At 41.1% G+C, this 18,614-nt stretch overlaps 1 protein-coding gene and 1 long non-coding RNA gene across 5 annotated transcripts; one reads left to right on the forward strand and one right to left on the reverse strand.

Moving 5' to 3' along the window:
- The first annotated feature begins 7,453 nt into the window (after positions 1 to 7,453).
- Positions 7,454 to 9,586, forward strand: LOC105200364. The gene is made up of 5 exons (XM_039455087.1): positions 7,454 to 7,584; positions 8,127 to 8,338; positions 8,417 to 8,534; positions 8,679 to 8,870; positions 8,942 to 9,586. The coding sequence occupies exons 1-5, from the start codon at positions 7,525 to 7,527 to the stop codon at positions 9,386 to 9,388; spliced, it is 1,029 nt and encodes a 342-aa protein (XP_039311021.1). The 5' UTR covers positions 7,454 to 7,524; the 3' UTR covers positions 9,389 to 9,586.
- Positions 9,587 to 9,747: 161 nt separating this feature from the next.
- On the reverse strand, positions 9,748 to 17,480 carry LOC120358990. 4 transcript variants are annotated; one of them, XR_005575891.1, is made up of 5 exons: positions 16,275 to 17,478; positions 14,097 to 14,437; positions 12,345 to 14,013; positions 11,506 to 11,961; positions 9,748 to 11,203 (listed from the first exon to the last, which is right to left on the reverse strand). It is a non-coding gene; the product is annotated as an uncharacterized LOC120358990 (long non-coding RNA). The 4 variants fall into 4 exon arrangements; XR_005575890.1 differs by having other exon boundaries at positions 12,345 to 14,437; positions 16,275 to 17,480; XR_005575889.1 differs by having other exon boundaries at positions 14,097 to 17,476.
- Between the last annotated feature and the right edge of the window lie 1,134 nt (positions 17,481 to 18,614).

Consider the following 18,614-nt stretch of genomic DNA (forward strand, 5'->3'; position numbering starts at 1 on the left):
TCGAACCCTAAAAAGAACCTAAAAATATCAAATTGCAAATCAAATAAGAAGTACGGTCTAATCTTCCACCTTGAAATCGCGCTGCCGCAATCTCATTTTTAATCAAGCCCCGATCGCGCTCCTTGCAGATAGAGAACCTCCTCCGCGCATATCGAACGGCAGATGATCTGCCTTCCCTCGATAGAGGTCCATTGTATCCGAAATTGGCTTTTTATGACGGTTTGAATATAACATCAAGGTTGTTTGCAATATTTTTTCTGCCAATCGGCAGCACGGTAGCATGGCCGCACCCGGAGGAGAAATTGGTTTTTGCATATCGCAATCACCTCGACGCCTCTGATTGACTACTCGATAAACGAAGCCATTACTCATTTCGGCGTAATAAGCGAGGGACTTGATTAACAAGCGCCACTTTGCGCATAAAATTTTAATTTAACGCACCATTGTCTCCTCATACGCAATTTCTATCAATATTGAAACTTAAAAATCACCTTAATATCGATATTGCCTCGGTTGTGACGTCATTTCTCGCACACGGATTCTCCGCAGTGATTTTCTTCCATCTGCCCGATTCGCAAAAGGAGACGTCCAAGTTTTCGAGCATTACGCGGAGCTTGTTATTACGGCATTTACGGATATCGGATGTCCTTTTAGTGCCTCCGGTGCTTCGAGGCGTTCTCTCGCTCTCTCTCTCTCTCTCTCTTCTTTCTGTCCTCCATATAATACTGGACGACCCATGAGCGAGGAAAAATCGAGTCCTTGTGTACAATGCTGAAGCGCAGGCTGCAGTTCCGCCCACTTCCGGGCCTTGAATGCATTCTCGACTCGTCTAACTACCCTTAGCAGTTAAGCCACGTGAAACGAGGAGACGTGTCCTTTTGCCGGTACAATTTTTTTTTCTTCCCTCTTTCAATACGATAAAAGTGTTCATCGCGCAGTGTACGATTACCAGTTACACGAAGCCGTGTATTTTCGTGGCACGAACGTCCCAAAAATGTCAGGCAGAGTATATTATGCCGATCGTACGCAGAGGATAGTAAGTTCTCGTCGGGACCATTATGCAAATCCTCGCTTTGTCTCGGAACAAACGGGAGTGGATTTTTACGTCGCGACGCTCTCGCTCCGCTTTCCGCGAGTTTCTCCACGTTTACGAATATAAACTTGGCGCTTTATGGTACGTATAGTGTATTGCCGAGAGCTTCCTTCCCGCCCACAAACGCCCACGAATTGTCGCGGGCGGAAAGCAAGTGAAACGTTTTTCTACCCTTACGCGATCTTCTCTATTCGGGGGGTTTTTATTACGTTTACTCCAAGATCGCGCTCACGCCGGGTCGGGCACACCCCGTAACACCCACTTCCCTTCCAGCTTGGATATGGGACACCGCGGACCGTAAGAAGTTAAACGGACGTATTATTTTCTGGAAAGGACACACGAGACCTTAGCTATGGCGAACACGTGCGGCGTGTGAGTAAAACAAAACGGGCGCGTGCAGCCTACGGCGTCGTTCTCGAAAATTATGCCTGCGATAACGGAGTGTGAACAAGCGATAACTATGACGTCGCTTCAAGTGCATGCAAATCATGAGATCGTGACTACAAAGCCGCTTGGATACAAAGGCCACGCTTCATTGCTATGCAAATTTAAATTATAATTACCAACGCTTACTGGAAGCTGAGTAACTTCTCTAATAATAAATATCTCCTACGTCAAGTCTAATTTAGTATTCCAGATCCGCTTTCAACGCATATCGAGGTGATGTAAAATCGACTATACGATTTCACGTAGATAATTAAATATTCTACAATTTTATCGCACATTTTTGCTTTAATGAACATTCTTTAAATTTTACACAGTCATAATAGTATTTTATTTATTATATTCTTTTATCACACATCTCAACAATTAATATTTCTACGTATTAGAATGATTAATATAATACCAATACAATATTCTGTATACAATATTAATTGTACCTCTTAGAAAAGTAGCAATTGATTTTTTTCTTTTAGTAAAACAATTATCTTTAACAAATATTTTTATGATAATTCTTTTAAAATATATTTATCACAAGTAAATATTACTTGTTTCTGAATATCTGTGAGACTATTATCAAGAAAATATTCTTTATAAAGATAACTGTAACTTAAAAAAGGAAAACTACAAATTGAGTAATGGCTTTTCTTAGCACAAGAACTATATTTTTTTGTATACAGTACGACAGTACAATCGTACAGTCTGACATATTAAATATATGTATGATTCAATTTAAACAATGACGATTTCCGTTCATTGCAATACCTGCAATATCCTGCAAGAACGATATGCCAGCTTCATTTACCTCGCACACTTTGTTCCGGCGCTTCGCTATTTGCGATTCCGTTTTATTGCTCGATCTGCCATAAACGGTAACGGCCTGGTGCCTCGTAAAAGATACGAGCATCGCACATCTATGGAAACTGCATGCGCCCGTGCTCGGACAAATCATTCGGGACCAGAATGGTTTTACAACATCACGAATCGCTTCGAAATTGGCTATACACTCGTCAAACGAAGGTCTGTAATAGAGCAACACGATCTCGTCAATTGCGAGTACGGCCTAATGGCGATGTTGGCTTAGTGGTTTGTTCCGTAACAGTAGATTTTATTGCTACATTCGTTCAATAAACTCATGCTATATATCCGAATGTTTCTTAATTTATATCGTGGTAGAAACATCTGCGAGATATACGAGAAATTGCAAATTATAAGCATTATCGTAAAGTTAATATCTTCTGCGCGAATATAAGCGTGTAAATTTGATAACTATCTTGACGACGATGGCGCTCGTTTAAATTGTCGTCGCTCAGCGTCAATCTATCGACTGGAGTGCGACAGGAAACCAGGTGGGCCAAGCCGCAAGTGCTGCTCCAACATTTTTAATGAACCGCCGCCGATGGTGATCTGGCTAGTGTCTCTGTTGGCGACAGTTGGCGTTCTTTGTATCGAAGCAGGAGAAACTACAAGCGGAACTTTCGAGCGGTGGCGGTTTCGAGACCCGTTTCCAACTAACCAGCAGACTTCTGGACGGCAAGTGGAGACTTGGTAAGGGGACACCGAGCCAACGGGATCGACAACAAACAGGAACTGCAAAGGGCGGTGAGGTTATCGGGTTACCAGCGTAACTCAACTTGATATAGCTGATTTATTGGCGGAAGTCGATTAGTTTCAATCTTACATCCCTAATCACGAAAATCGTGACAAATACTTGATTTTTACATATTAATGAATTCGCGGATATATGTTTATATACTGTTGCATTTCACGTGGATGGCGATTTTGTAAAATTTTCTAAAAATAAAGAATTATATTCCGAAGCCTCGACTTTTTTGCGTCGTACACGTTTTGCTAACGATTTCCGTACAGCTCATAATCCATACAAGGCCTGCCGCAGGGATTTGCACCGGATTCCGGAATTATCCCGGTGGCCAACGGGGATGATCCTAAGTAAACACGTACGGCCACACGACTCACATCCCCACCATCGCGCTGCAAAATTTCTTCGTGCTCGCACAATTCCTTGGAAGCAGCCCCCGAGCGAATGGGAAGGGAGGAAAGCGACAATGCCCGGTGGTGTTGTACAAGAGCAGCAGATCGGCCCTTCGATTCGCAGAAAGAAAGACGAATTTGTGTGTAAGAGCAGAAAAGGTGCTACATTCGAACGGCCCCCACGTTTTCATCGCGCACCAAACGTCCCTTTACGAGACGTGTTATGTCGAGTGATGTCGACGAACTGTCTTCTTTAAATTATCCACCGACAATTTCCTGGACGACGAAAGCAGAGCAGCGACGGTTGCAGCTTGCTGTTGGGAATGATGGATGAGTCAAATCGACGAAGAAGCGCATAAGATCTCATACTTGGGACTTGCAAAATTATTGCATTTACACTCGACGTGTTTGTTTTGTTTATATAAAAGAAATACAAAGCTAAAATCATTATTACCGTACTATCGTTGTCAGTCTTACCATATCTTTTACCCTTTTTATATAACATGCAAATAGTGTATGCTCATATAATTTAAGCAAAATTAGCTTTAATACCTTTGAAAGTTACTTTCTACCTTAGCGCAGATGATGCTGAATACTCTAATGTGCTCAAGGTGAATGTGGTTTGTGGTTAGAAGGAGCACTTGCTCTCGATACAATATTATAATATCTTCAGTGGTAAACGTTCTACGCGCCATAACGGATGCTCATCATTACTTCGAAATTGCAGTTCTCACTCGCAAACGTGACCAATTGTGTGTGCACAAAAAGCGTTTAAGTGTATTTATATTTTCTTTTTGGGCGAACGGGATGCTCCCATTGTGCATTTTCGGTAGAAACACACGCGTGGTCATGTAAAAATAATAGTGAATAAATGTGGTCCAGTGCAGATCAACCATATGCAACCACTATTATATTAAAGCCAATTCTTCGCGATGCGAGTTTCTTACATAAAAGTAGAACGAGTCTTTCTTGGAAGATCAAAAATCACGCCTCGCGGTTAGCGAGACGCTATACTGCGATTTTTTGCGATCACGCGATCCAAGATTCTTGCGCGTCTTGTTGATTCTTCGAGTATTCTTGGGGAGTCGACGAATACGTTTAAAAGGAGATCAGGTAAGACCAGTTAGAAACGTAGAAACGACACGCGGCTCGTCGGGAATCAGCGAGAGAACATTCGTCATTATTACCATTGACCGTTGGTCCCTGGGGTCTACCCATTCGGGTTCCACAGGAAGTAGGCCGGTCGGATCAAGGATCAGGCTGCCCTTTTCCATTTTGAGGCGGCCTATTCAGGTGTAATGGTCAGTTAAAGACTATCCAAACAGAGAATACCACCGGTTCTTTCGATGAACTTCCGAGTCTTCCTTTTTTCTCATGACCGAGTGTCTTCGGCTCGTAGTCTTCCGCTTGAAGATTCGCATCCTTTGTTCGCATATTGAACTACTAGCGAACGAATTAGTTAATTTCAAATTTAGTTTTTAATTCTTCGAGACAATAATAATATATAAAATTTGTCAAGTTTAGTATCTATTTAATGTCGAAAAAATTTGGGGTTAAATTTTTTTTTTACTACTGTGCAAGTTATTTTTAGTATTTAATATTAACAAAATTATATTCGGTGAATTTATCTACTCAAATGCGCGAATAGTTAACTAAGATCTATGTGAATAACCGGAGGCAAGCCCACCCGCGGTTGCCTAAATAGAGGAATCATCTCAAGTATATTTATCCACGTGATCGTCGAATAACAAACGCGGAAATCCTTAAATCCTAAATCAACCTGGCGCGAGCCGAAAACGAAAGCAGACTGCAAACAAACGGCGGCAATCGAACCATGGAGGACTCGTGGTCCAATGTGGCGAAAGTCAAATATTAGGTCACGAAATAAGACGTGCTTTGTGTCGAGTCAAGCGTCGACTCACGGTGATTCTCCAAGCAATTTTCAATAATTTCCAACACTATACAATTGATATTTCCCTGTTACATTCAAACAGTCATGAAAGATTTTCTTTCGTTTATTTCTCTTATGAGATGGCAATAAAATTGCTGCAGTGTAAAAAAACAACACTTAGCGCGCGCGCGCGCGCTATTGCACGTGATATATTCATTCATTATCATCGAAAAATCTGCATACATCTGATAACATATCATTTGATGGGCTGTTCGAAACGATTCTTCATCGAGGTCGTAAAAAAAAATGCTTTTCGCGTGGCTCTCGACTCGCTTCTTATCTGAACCGAGATGCTTGATGCTAAGGCAGTAGCGGCGGTGACGAAGAACAGAAAACGAAGACGAGACAATGACCGCTGTTCAAACATGGTGGGACTTCAAACGACCGCCGGCGTATCTCGTATGGGATGCGGTTGCGCCGGCTGCACGTGCATTAGCGGTTCGCGAGGAGTGAGGCGAAAGAAAGTGCGCCTCCGTAATGTCCTCCGTATCCTTTCAAGCCTCGGCCGAAGGACATCCGGCATCGGAAATAATAAATATTTGAGAAGGTGCTACGGAACGATGCAGACGCGGCGAAGCCTTTCATTTGTAGGGACAAGCTGAAATTAGTGTATCGGAAGCAACGACGAGAAATATGTAGAGAAAGGAGGTATATATTTTGCTAGGACCGAGCCGCTGCGTGAACATTCAAACACTGACCTTGCAAGCTGCGTCTTTAATCCCTATGCAGGATTATATATCTGCAGTTTGTTTAAAAACTTCCTCAAACTGATTTTTGTTATATATTCCTACTCATTTCTCTATGTCGTATAAATCGTACGTTTCGTTTTCTTCTAATTTATTAAAATTTATAGTGAATCTGGTTATCACTTTTCGAATCTTCTAAGAGAACCTTTAACACTTTGAGAGTCTTTTAATATTTTTTTCAATGATCGTGACGACTTTTATTAATCACGCGCTCAGCATTCAGCTGGGAGACGTCGCACGCGCTCTCAACGAGCAGCTGGCGTGGTATCGAACGCGTTGTTGAATTTTATCGCAGCGTACGATTTTATTTTTAAGTTAGCTCCAAGAGAGTGGCGACGAGCATATCTGCATACGTCGAAGATTCATCCACCGAGTTGACTGACGAGCGCCGCCCTCCCCTAATCGTTCGATCGCCAAAAAATTCATAAAAAGGCGTCACGCCGCGCGCACGGGCGACAAGGGACGGGGAAGAGAAAGGGACCAGGTTGCGGGGAAGGAGTCCCAAGAAACAAACTGAGACGAAACTCTCTCCCTGCGTACCCGGGCACCGCCCTTGCACTCCACCCATCCATCTCCGGCGTGCATATATTTTTGGGCGGCTAGTTTTTCCCCCGAGGGAGATTTATCATGTCCCTACGCCTCTTCTCTCGCGGGCTGCTCCATCAGTGCCCGACGTGTGGCAGGGAATAATTGGCAGAGCGGAGGAGTGGCCACATCGTACTTCAGAAACTACTTCGGGGATAGCTCGTGGGAGCAGAGTAACTCGGTTACGGAGAAAACGATGATTCTCGCGAATGTAGATAGAGTAACTTGCACGGATTAAAACTTTATGTCCAATCATTTGATATCGATCGGTTAGTTCAAGTGGATTTTTATGCAAACTTTTATGTATTTAACATTATTGTATTATAAGTAATAAACAAATCAAATATTTTTTTAGCTAAATTTTTCCATTTATATTTGTTAAAAACAATAAGGAATTGTCTGAAGCAAGTGCAATAATCGAAAGAATAAATTAAAAAAACATGCGAGTTACTAAAAAACTTGAGACGCGAGTAAAAATATGGATAAGTATATTCAGATATTAAATTGTTCATTTCTTTTTGGAAATATCTGTAGTTTTGTCTTTTAGGAACGCATTGAATGCGGGGCAACAGAATTCTTAACTACGGCACCGTTCGCTGTTACAGCAAATAGTAAATATTGGGGGGTCACTACAAAGTCGCTCGATCGAGCAGTCATTTGAAATAGTTCGTTTTCGTACACCATCCAGAACAGTCGTGCTGTGTAGAAAGCCGAAAATGTCCGTGATACAATTTGCGGAAGAATTTACGCGTCTAATCCTTCGTCACACGAAAACAGTGAGTGTAAGTATTTGTTCGATTAAAAACTTATTCTAAAAAATAGTCGATATCAGCGTTACACACATGTGGACGACTGTTTTTCTATTTGTACGTATGTCCACATATATATGTAAATTCTCTAAATCGAAATCAATGTATTATTCACACTGAAAAACAATAAATATTCTCTGATTTCAGTGTTATACGTCTAATTATATCAATCAGTGATACATGCACTTTGTTAGAGAGAGAGAGAGAGAGAGAGAGAGAGAGAGAGAGAGAGAGAGAGAGAGAGAGAGAGAGAGAGAGAGAGAGAGAGAGAGAGAGAGAGAGAGAGAGTAATAATACATTGATTCCATTAAATTAAAGTACTCCCTTAAGAAATTAGAGTCAATAATCACAATTATAAGTACAGCACTGCAAATTTATATAATAATATCATGGTAATAATAAGATTTTACTGATTCAGATTTAGAGAGTACGTGTGTTTAACGAGTTATCGCATATATTGCACAACGAAATTTTTCATTATCTGTAATTATATTACGCATGCATTTTAGAACGAGTTATCGTCAGATGATATCATGCCTTTAAACAATGAAGAAATAGTGTTTACCATACATCATGTGCTTGACGCACTCAACATAAAGAATTTTAATGACAAGAATAATAATAGTAATCTGATAGAAACATCCAATGGCAACGCTGAAATAAATCCAGAAACTTCGACTATAAAGATAAAATGTGAATTAGATATGGAGGATGCATCCAGGTTATTTTCAAACTTTAGTATATGATCTAACAATTATTTATAAATATATATTTTTTGTGACAACAGTTTTATGTTTAGCTGTCCTGAAGATGTACAATCTGTTTTTACGAATGATTCGTCTGTTTCTGAAGTCTCACTACCAGTTCTTAAAAAAGAACGAGAGGGTTCTTTCGATGTATTACAAAACGAAAAAAAGGTAAATTTATTTATCATATTATTTCTTTGAATCCATTGTTACTAATTGATGAGTAAATTGACTTTTATAGTGTATATAGATGTATAAAAAACCAATTCTGATTATTTAACATGTTATTAATTTCAATTTATCATTTACTTGCAGTTTATTTCACGATCGAATCCTATGATTTGCGTAAACAACATTAGCAGATCAGACACTTTTATTCGCGAGGGAAACCAGAAAAAGATTGAAGAGGAAGTTTTCGAAAGTAATTTATCAGGATATCTACTCGTAACATTGACCGAAATACGAAAGTTTCTTATGAACATCACAGTGAAGCTGAATGATCTAGAAGTATAATTTCAAGATAAAATATCTGTATAACGAAATATCATTTATGCGTACATTTGTTTTTTATTTTACAGCAATTATTGCCAAACAAAATTACGGTAAAAAAGCAAAAATCATCTCTAACTAATAGCTATTCTAGTCCCCGTCGCACTTCAACTATAAACAAAACGAGGGTGTCAACTAACGCTTGCAAATCAAGTAGCAACTTGTCTGGAACACCGACGTCTTCTAAAATGCTTGCAACAGAAAATAAAAATATTTTCGAAAGACGTAAAAGTACAGGCGGAATTGGGGCTAATGCTGTAGCTCCTGAAAAATCTGGCACGTCTACGCCAAAAATGGATACATCAAATCGCAGTCACAATCAATCGGTATCAATTATGAATTTATCAACATCTAGCAAGATATCACCATCCGTTGCAAATCGACCTCATAAATTTACGAAAAATCCGAAATACGCTCATGTACGAAGCACTATACCGAAAGCAATCAGTCAAAAGAAAAAGATACAAGAATCATAATAACCGTTAAGATAAGGTAACACAGTAAAATAATTATATTTATTTATAAAATAAGAAACAATTTTGGAGTCAAATTCCTTACACTGTTTTGCTACAGACGACTTTAAATTCCTGTATTTACTTAATAATTTGTTTATAATCGCATATTTGTTTAATAATTTGTTCATAAACTAAATTAATAAAATTTTATATATAACCGTATTTCTTATATATTTATGAAATTTTTGTAATGAGTTTGTAAGATTTGTGAAAACAGTGATAAAGCAGTATGTATTTTTTCAACAGACAAGAATAAGTTGCTCTATTTGTTAATGTAAATTTTTACAAATTACGAGCTTGTTATATTTAAATTTTATAAATATATATGTAAGTCATTAAGCGCGAATGCATCTACTTATATTTGATGTTTGGCAGTCTGGTGTAGAACATGAATTTGTCTGCCGTAGGCTATGCACTTCAAATTTTCTCATGCTTTTTTTGCTAACCGAACGAACACCTTGCATATATCCTAAATGCAGCAGCCGTTAGAGAATGAGAGCATCGAGTGTAACAGAAATTATTAATTTGATCTCCGTTGTTTGATCTCAGTCGTAAAATTTATTCTGCAACACCGTCGCGATTTCTGTAATACAATTTTTTAGTACGTTTGACTTCTTTTATATGAAATAAAAATTATAATGAGATGAATCTCTTCAAAATAACTTCCAAATCAGCAAAAATAAAAATTTAAAATATTAAAAATATTTCAATAATTCTTTAAAATTGATGCATCTCATTTCGTCGTAACTTTTATCTCGTACAAAAGAAATCCAAAAATATAATTATTTAATACTTATACTTTGGTAAAGAGTTATTGAAATGTTTTTAATATTTTAAATTTTAATTCTTGTTGATTTGGAAGTTATTTTGGAGAATCAATTAAAGCTTTTAATTAAAATATAAAATTAATTTAATTCAATACTTCACTTCTTTTATCTCAGAAGAGTTAATTCGAATTCCCTCTTACACGCTCGGTGTGCAAGACAGAGATAGCAAAATAACTATTAGTATACCGGTCTTTAATTATAAAAATCGTGTAGGCGGTACTTTGGCACCGTGAGCCTTCATCAATCATCCGTCAATCTACGTCCACGAGAACGATTCTTCTAGATTACACGATCTTTGCCCTTGAAAGGCAGACCTTCGTTACTAGGAAGCAGGTAATCTTGAAGCTCGTAATTAGTGCTCATCAGGTGAAGACTATATCTCGTAGCTTTCGTGGCACTCGTCCGCTCAACGTTAACGTAGAAACCGCGTAATTCCATATATTATTTTATTTTAATGAATTCATTTCCATCAGACATCCATTCCTCTATCATCCGTCCCACACGTGGTGTCCGCGGATGTAGTAGCAAACTGCATCTGTCCTTAAGTGCTTTCTCGGCGAAACACTCTTCAGCTTAAAAAGTGTTTCACTTGTTGACGTGTCAGTCGAGCCACTCACCGGTGGACTCCGAGGAGCAGTCCCATCAACGACAGCGATTAGCTCCACGATTCGCCTTAATGGCTGCCCGATCGTCCGTTCGCTTCCATCCGTTTCTCTTTTCGACGTTATTAAGTAGGCGCGAAAATGCAAAGTGAAATGGGACAGGAGGGGGACATCGTCGATCCTCCGCCTCGTCTCTCGTCGCGATATAATCGGGAGTCGCGCGATCGTATATTTATTTTTCCGTTTTTATGACGATGTTTCTTTCAAAGTTTTATCACGATATATTAATGGAAGAGGAGTACACCCAACGAAAATTATATTTACAAGTGCTCGTTACAGCTTTCATGCTGTAACAAATAGATTATTATGTGTCACCGGTCGATAAATTATTCGAGAAATAAATGAATGCGACATATGTAAACTTGCGTTTTACATTTAATTATAAGTTTATAAGATACGTCGAAGCGTTTCCGATTGCAATAATAGTAATTTAAGTTTCATGAGCGTCCGAAAGCGAGCGACTAGCTTGCATACTCGCATTAAAGCATTGAAAATATAGTTCCATTAAAAAAAAAAAAAAAAAAAAAAATGAATTTGAAAGAAGAACGAGCAAAAAATTAGTAAATGCGAATTCATCAATAATACATACGTCGCCGGTACCATCTTTATTATCGTGATTCAAAAGCTGATATGGCCATGACCGTGGGCACAGCTGCCACTTTGCTGAGAAACGAATTTGTAGCTGTGCGCTTCATCTTTTTGTCTCATCGAATCACTTCCTTGCTCCCCTCTCCCACCCCCTTTTCTCGCTCTTTCGTTCTGCTGTAGCTCGAACGAGCCCATTTTTGGCCCACTCGTCCGTGGACCTGCTCACACGTGTGCGTATATATATACGCGTGCACAGCGGAGGACGTTTCTGCGGACAAACCGATTTGGCGTGCAAAAACGGATCGCATCTTTTTAAAACATACTTGAGGTCCGAAGAAGCGTCCGCAATTTCCGCTTGATGGTGCACAGGTGCGCGCGTGTGCGTGCGTTCTTTTGTCGGCGCGTCGCGCTAACAACGGTCCTCCTTCCGCACTGCGTGGTCACGCAATGACAAATCCTATAAATCATAAAACAAACCACGCGTTTAGCCCCCGCGCTGCAGCGTAACGCGGCCGAAAAATTCCCTCTCATCCGAAGGTACTAAATTACTCTTTTCTCTTTTCGACAGTATGCTCCTTCGACGTACTTGAATTCACAATATAAAAAGTGTACTCTTCAACAAAATTGAAGAGGATGTGAAAGCAGAGTATTTGGAGCTTAAGAATGCTCTTTTAAAAATCGCTTTATAATTATTTGTCGTATGACTTCGTAAATTTATATTTCGTCAAGGGTCACCGATTCAAAGAAGCCCTTTCATTTTATATTATATTGTAATAGGTATAATAAAACATCGCAAAATGATTGTACATTTAAATCCTACGAAATTAACGTAAAGATTACTTTTCATCATCTTCGAAGCTTTACATCATCTTAATGTTAAACATATCGATCCTCGCTTGTTGAGAACAGTCATTTTATTCAAGATTAATGTTCCCTTTTATTCATGGCACCGCCAGCCCTTAAATAAAGCTGTCACACCGCCTTGGATGAATTGCACCTCCGTTGCAGAAACCGCGCAATGAGGCTGGCAACGTTCACGAGCGCGTAATCGCGCGTGCATGCAAAGTCACTCACGCGACCGACTCGAGCGGCGGCGACGGCGACGGAGACGGCGACGGCGCGAGTCTGCAATTTCGCGCACTCGCTCGAAAACCGGCCACCCCGACACCTGTTGTCGAAGTATACGCTTGATGATTCCCTATGGTAAGCTTGCGACGTGGCAAAAAGTCGGCCAGTCGGCTCGTTGCGGCCCTGGGGGCGATCGGAAGCGGCACGGGACGAGCGAAAGGGGGGCAGACTATGGGCGTTCTTTCCCCACCTCGTTGGACCCCTACTCGATTCTACGTGTTTGCAAAAGTATCGGCTCGAAGGGGACAGGAAAGAGGAAGAAGAGAGAGAGGGGGGATGATTACTCGCGTCTTTTTAACACAAAAGGCTCGAAAACCAACACCGAAATACGACGAGCAGCGGCGCGCCCTGTAATCGACAACGTCCCAGACCGGGCTCTGCCTTCGTGATGAGACAACCATTTTCAAAATTGCGATAGTCGCCTGCAAATAAGGCGAGAGATGGGCACCGCAGCCGAACGTTGTAGCTAACCGAGGGCCTCTCTCGTGGCCGAGTTATTATTTGTTTTTGCCCCGGGGGACCATCACGGTGCTTATCAAGTCACCGTTTGCTTCAGCTGCAACGGAACGTTACGCCCAGTTTTGAAGGAAATAAGAAAAATCGCTCTGTTGTCCCTATGAACACATATATTCGCAATTTCCATCGTATGAAGTATGATGATACATCTTTTGCGTTTTACAAGTGATTGACATATTTATTACAGTTATTTTTTATATTTTTCTCGTGATAGCCAAACGCATACAAATTGGCATATATTTTAGGTAATTCCGTGTCACATGTTTCATTATGTATGTATTGATCCGCAAACGCGTTTGAGACTCTGTTTCTTGACTTTGTCGAGAATTATGCTGGAGAACAGAGATTTTTCAGAAAAAATCACACGAGCATTCCTATGCAGCGTTGATTTCTACTAAGCAAGCTTGCTCGATCCGCTGGTCGATCAAACTGCTAGTTACGATACATCGCGCAAACTATACTAGAGCGATACGAAAAAAATGACGTAGGCGCGAATCGAGCAAATTGGTGAGGAACCATTCAAGACTCGGATTCGGCTGCAATCTCGGCTCCGGGGCACCGGCGGCTCACGGGCGATAATTGATATCACCTGCCATGTAAATATCGGGTATCGCCGTTTGCCGAACCTGTCGGTGGAAAAAGGGGCCAGGGCAAAAGGAATTGCCAAACGCAACCGCCGGTGAGATAATTACGTGTTGGTTTTAGAAAAGGGGGAAGCACCGGTTAATTCCACGCTTCGTGGTCCGCGCAAAAAGCCGCCTGCGGCTACGAGTTCCTCTGTTCAAATCAGGCGACGCGCTGTGTGTGAGAATGTTAGCCAGAACCAGAGCACGGATCAAATTCTATCCTTCCAAATATGTCAGTACTGTGGTCATAAAATATTAACACGTGTAATTACACTACAGAATTCTTTCAAAGCTGTCGATATAAAATATCGCAGGGCATTACCTTTTTCGTAATTTTATATCCATTTCGTCGTGTTATTTTATCATTGAAAATCATCTCGGTCTTATAGAATTGTGCAGCTCGGCCGAGTCGTAAATTCTCGACTGGCCAATGATTTGTGTGTCTGTCCGATAAGGAAAACTTGGCGAACGCCTACCTACGTTTTGTATCTGGCGTTCCTATGTTGTGCATAACACCTCGCCGTGAACCGTTTAGCACCTCGGATGCCATACGGTTTAAGACAGTTCGCGTATCTCGATCTCGCTCTCAACACCTTCCTTATCGATGATTTCTTTTATGCTCCCGTAATGACACGCTTCTCGGCATGCCTGCGGCGACGGATGCTGTTAAAAAATAGATAGAAAGGAAGCACGACGTTTGTTTAGCAACATGATAGTTTCGGCAGGGTGCAGAAGGCAGGAGAATAGTATCAGGTCCCTTTGCTTTATTCTTGAGAAATAAGTATTGGTAAAACTGATTAAAAAAACAATGTACTTTTAATGTTTCACGGAAACAAAAAAAATACATGTTATCTTTAACAATTTTCAAATATTAATATATTTTATAAATATATTGTATGTATGTTCGCTAATTTTAAAATAATATATACAAATCCAATGATCTTTAGAATTTAATATGCTTGCAAGATAGAATCTCAATTTGTATGTCTTTAATCATATATCAATATAAAATGTGACGATGGAATGCTCAAAATATTTTCTTTGTAAAAATTAATGCGTCACTTTAGATCCCCTCTGTTGCCTTATTTCGATTCTTTATTAAGATTTGACGTTTCGATAATTAGGTAAGCGCCCTTAGATCACAATTATCTATAATTAACGATACAAAAACGTATTTTAAAGATGTTCATCTAAAAAGCTCCGGAACGATCTCATCTCACACATTTTCGCGTATCAAGTTTAGAAATCTTCAATCGACCCCATGTCAAGCTCAACGTGCAAGCAAGAAATGGTTGAGCGAAGAAAAATCTGTCTGGAGATAGACGTCATGGCTGTCATTTTTTTTGATTTAGGTCTCCGATAGCCGATTCGAGGCGTTGATAACGAAAGTGTTGGAACGGCGGTCTATAATTATTAATATTAAGGATAAATTTTGCATTACGGTGAGGGAGGAGTGAGTGACCGCATTGTACATTCTTAGTAGTCTTGCCACCGTACATGATAAGGTATAATTAAATTGATTGGTACGCGAGATATGAGCCATGCGTGATGCCATGAAGAATATGCATTAATGGCGAGATCGGAGGTCGTTGTAGGGTAGAGGGTACGAACATACGAAGACATTAGCGGCGACGTAATTATCGGGCCTATAGGAAACGCATGCTACTGACTGACTGTTGGCGCAAATTGCATCTATCATCCTGACCGACTTCTTCCGTGGAAGAGCGTCGTCCGCGAAACGGCGAAGACACTTCTGTGCTTCTTCGATAGGTACAAATCGAATGATCGAAATTTTATCGATCCGGCCGGGCTCTTCGGGACAATTAGAAGCAATCGCGAAAAGGTATATGAAAATTTATGTCGCCGACAGACTCGCTTGTTAGTTGCCGCGTACATTAACGATCATCCATAAAGGGCAGTCCTTCGAGCCAGAAACTGCAATCGGGATCGGCCTTCGTTATCTCCTTAAACAAATTGCTCTTAATCACGATCGTCGCGGAGCGTCGCGCTTACTCTCGAGCATCAAAAAGTCACTGTACGCCGCCTTCTTTCTGTCCCCCGTTTTTCGACGACGCGCCCCCGAACGTGAAAGGGCGGTCGAGGGAATCGGTGAAGCGTGCCCATAAAGAACTGTGGGTCCGCTATTTATGGCAGCTTAATTAATTCCTATGTGTTTTCGGCCACTTTCAATGCAAAACGCCCCCCTCCGCGCGTGTCTTTACGGCTCTTCATGAGATATAAATGATCTGATAAAATGTTTAAGCGCTGTCGCGCCCTCCGTCCCCCATTCGGAACGCTATTATTACAGAAAAACAAAACCGTTGTAAAAGCCGCGGGAGACGCGCCATAAAGGGTGCATCTCTCGGCTTTCCCTTCCCCCTTTCGCTCGGGACCTTATGCATATTCATATTAAAGGAGGCATTCTTAGAAGTCGTTCGTTGGGACCGAACCGCCGTTCATCTCGCGATGCACTTGATTAAAAACACAGGAAGGTACCTACTATTTCTGGATACCGCGCGCAACCACGCGACTTTATTGCCGATGTAACGCGCGACGCGGCGGTGTGTCGTGGGCCTTGGAGCTGAGTTAAGTTTTCGATTAAGGAAAACGAAATATTGCCTCTCAAGCTCGCCGACACACTTTGGCACGGCTTTCGGCTGCTCGCTCTTGTCCCGCAGCGTCGATTTACGCGCGTTCCGCAGCGATCCACTTAATGAAGAGATACGGTAGCGTTTATTTCGCTCACGCGACGAGTGTCGCGAAATCTCGTACACACTTCGAGAGGAGGACGGTCTCCCCTTACTCTCGTACTCTCGTAAACAGGATCGCAATTTCTTCTCCGTGTTGGAACTCGACGCGTCGTCCATCGAAGTGACGCGACACAACCGCAACGGCTGCGCGCGCGTGTTCTCCGACTTCGCGTTCTCTCACATCCGTCGACCGACTTTATTGCGCAATGTTGCGAAGCAGCGCGCGAAGCAGCGCCGGTGTAGGTGAAGGTGCAGCCAAGTCGAGTCCGTGAATTCGCATAAAATTAGCATTTTCCCCGGCACCGTACGTAGCTTCCCACGGTTACGGCACGCATGTAGGTACCTACGAGGCTAGCCTACGCGGAATAATAAGGAGTATCGTCTCGATCGTGCCTCTTCCGCGAATTCACGCAGACTGTGCAGGATCCACTCGTAGAACGAGGAGAGAAATAGAGGGGGGAAAGAGAGAACAAAGAATTCTTCCGTGTGTGCGTGTGTGTGCCGCTCGCTCGCCTTCATAATTGTGATAAAAATTGTAATTTGTGCGCGTGAGATTATCGATAGAACGCAATAATGCACTATTAATCAACATTAATTAAATCGATTGCGCTAGAATTATATATGGACAGTGTCGGCTAATTTATGCCCGTCCAAGCTTTGTTTACGATCGCATGCGCGCTTTACGGAGAGGGAGAGCGTTCCTACCTGCGGTTCTAAACCTCGCCGCTTACCTGTTACCTCTTACCTGTTACCTTCGCATAGAGACACGTGACACACGCGAGTGGCACGCGCGCCGCGCGCTTGCCTCTTTCCAATGGCAAAACCAGTTCTCCGTAGAATAGAAATAACGTTTTCCTTTTCGTACGTTTGTCATCGTCGATTCACATACGTGTCGCAAAGTCCCATAAATTTTCAACAAAGAAAAAAAAAAACAAGTTTCAAATCGTTCAAGATCGCAGGTAAAAGTAGTATATGAGATCTTGTGATGATACTTTAGCTCTAGAATTTATTTAAAAAATTAATTATGATGAAAGAGAGACGCAGTGTTAAGAAGTGCTAATGCTGTACAATCTGCTTAATATATTATTATAACTGTTCCTCTTCTTCAGTGTCCCATACTAGGTCATCCTGACGTTGATAATCACTTAAGAGAGAGTTGTTTTATGGTTGGATTTGTCTAGAGTTTTTTTTGTTTATCCAATTTCTCTCTATAAATCTGTTACTTTCTTTGACAAGTCTCATAGAATCGAGGCACACGTGAAAGTCGGAAAAATCGAACATGCGATCCGTCAATTACCAGGCTGCTTTTACAATGAGCCACGCGTCACCCCGCTACAACATTGGCGAGATCGAGTCTAATCTTCTCAGGAGCTAAAGGAGCTTTATGAAGCTCGCGTGTGATTGTTTGGAATAAAAACTCTCGTGCATCTCTCAGTCGGAATAATGACGGGTTACAATAACGAATCTATAATTATTGATTCTATCTTGAGCGGATTGCGAGGAGGCGAGAATAAACGGACATAAATCAACAAAGTCGGGACATCTCTCTGCGATCTGCAGACGTCTGCTTGCGATTATGCCATGGCAGTAAACGCCGTCATACGAAAAGACTCTCCTTTCTCTCCGTTCATTTACACTTCGTACGATTCCCATTGTACAGTATTCAACGATTTTTCAGCATCCGCTTGATTTATAGCTTCGACAAAAACAAATAAACATACAGCTTGATACGTTCGTTCCCCAACGCTTATCTCCACGCCAGTGTTTGTATTTTTTGAAATGTGCCATTCTGATCGCAGATATCTACGATTAACGGTGAAAAATGTTTTTCAAAGATAGCGGGAGGCGGAATTTTAAAATATTATCAAGTTTCTTTTCAAACAAAGTGTTCCGTAGCACATCGAAATCCGGAAAGTTCCGAAATGAATGTTACCACCGTGTTTACAGCTTAAGAAACTCTGAATGGCGCTTATTGTTCCATTTTAGTTTCTACAATGGGTCTGGAGATTTTCAATGAATACATATTCTCGAATAATCCATAGAAGATCTACTTATTTTATATCTTCTGTATTCTACTGCTCAGTGCAAAC

This window comes from Solenopsis invicta, chromosome 11 (genome assembly GCF_016802725.1).
Source record: "Solenopsis invicta isolate M01_SB chromosome 11, UNIL_Sinv_3.0, whole genome shotgun sequence".
Lineage (NCBI taxonomy): Eukaryota > Metazoa > Arthropoda > Insecta > Hymenoptera > Formicidae > Solenopsis > Solenopsis invicta.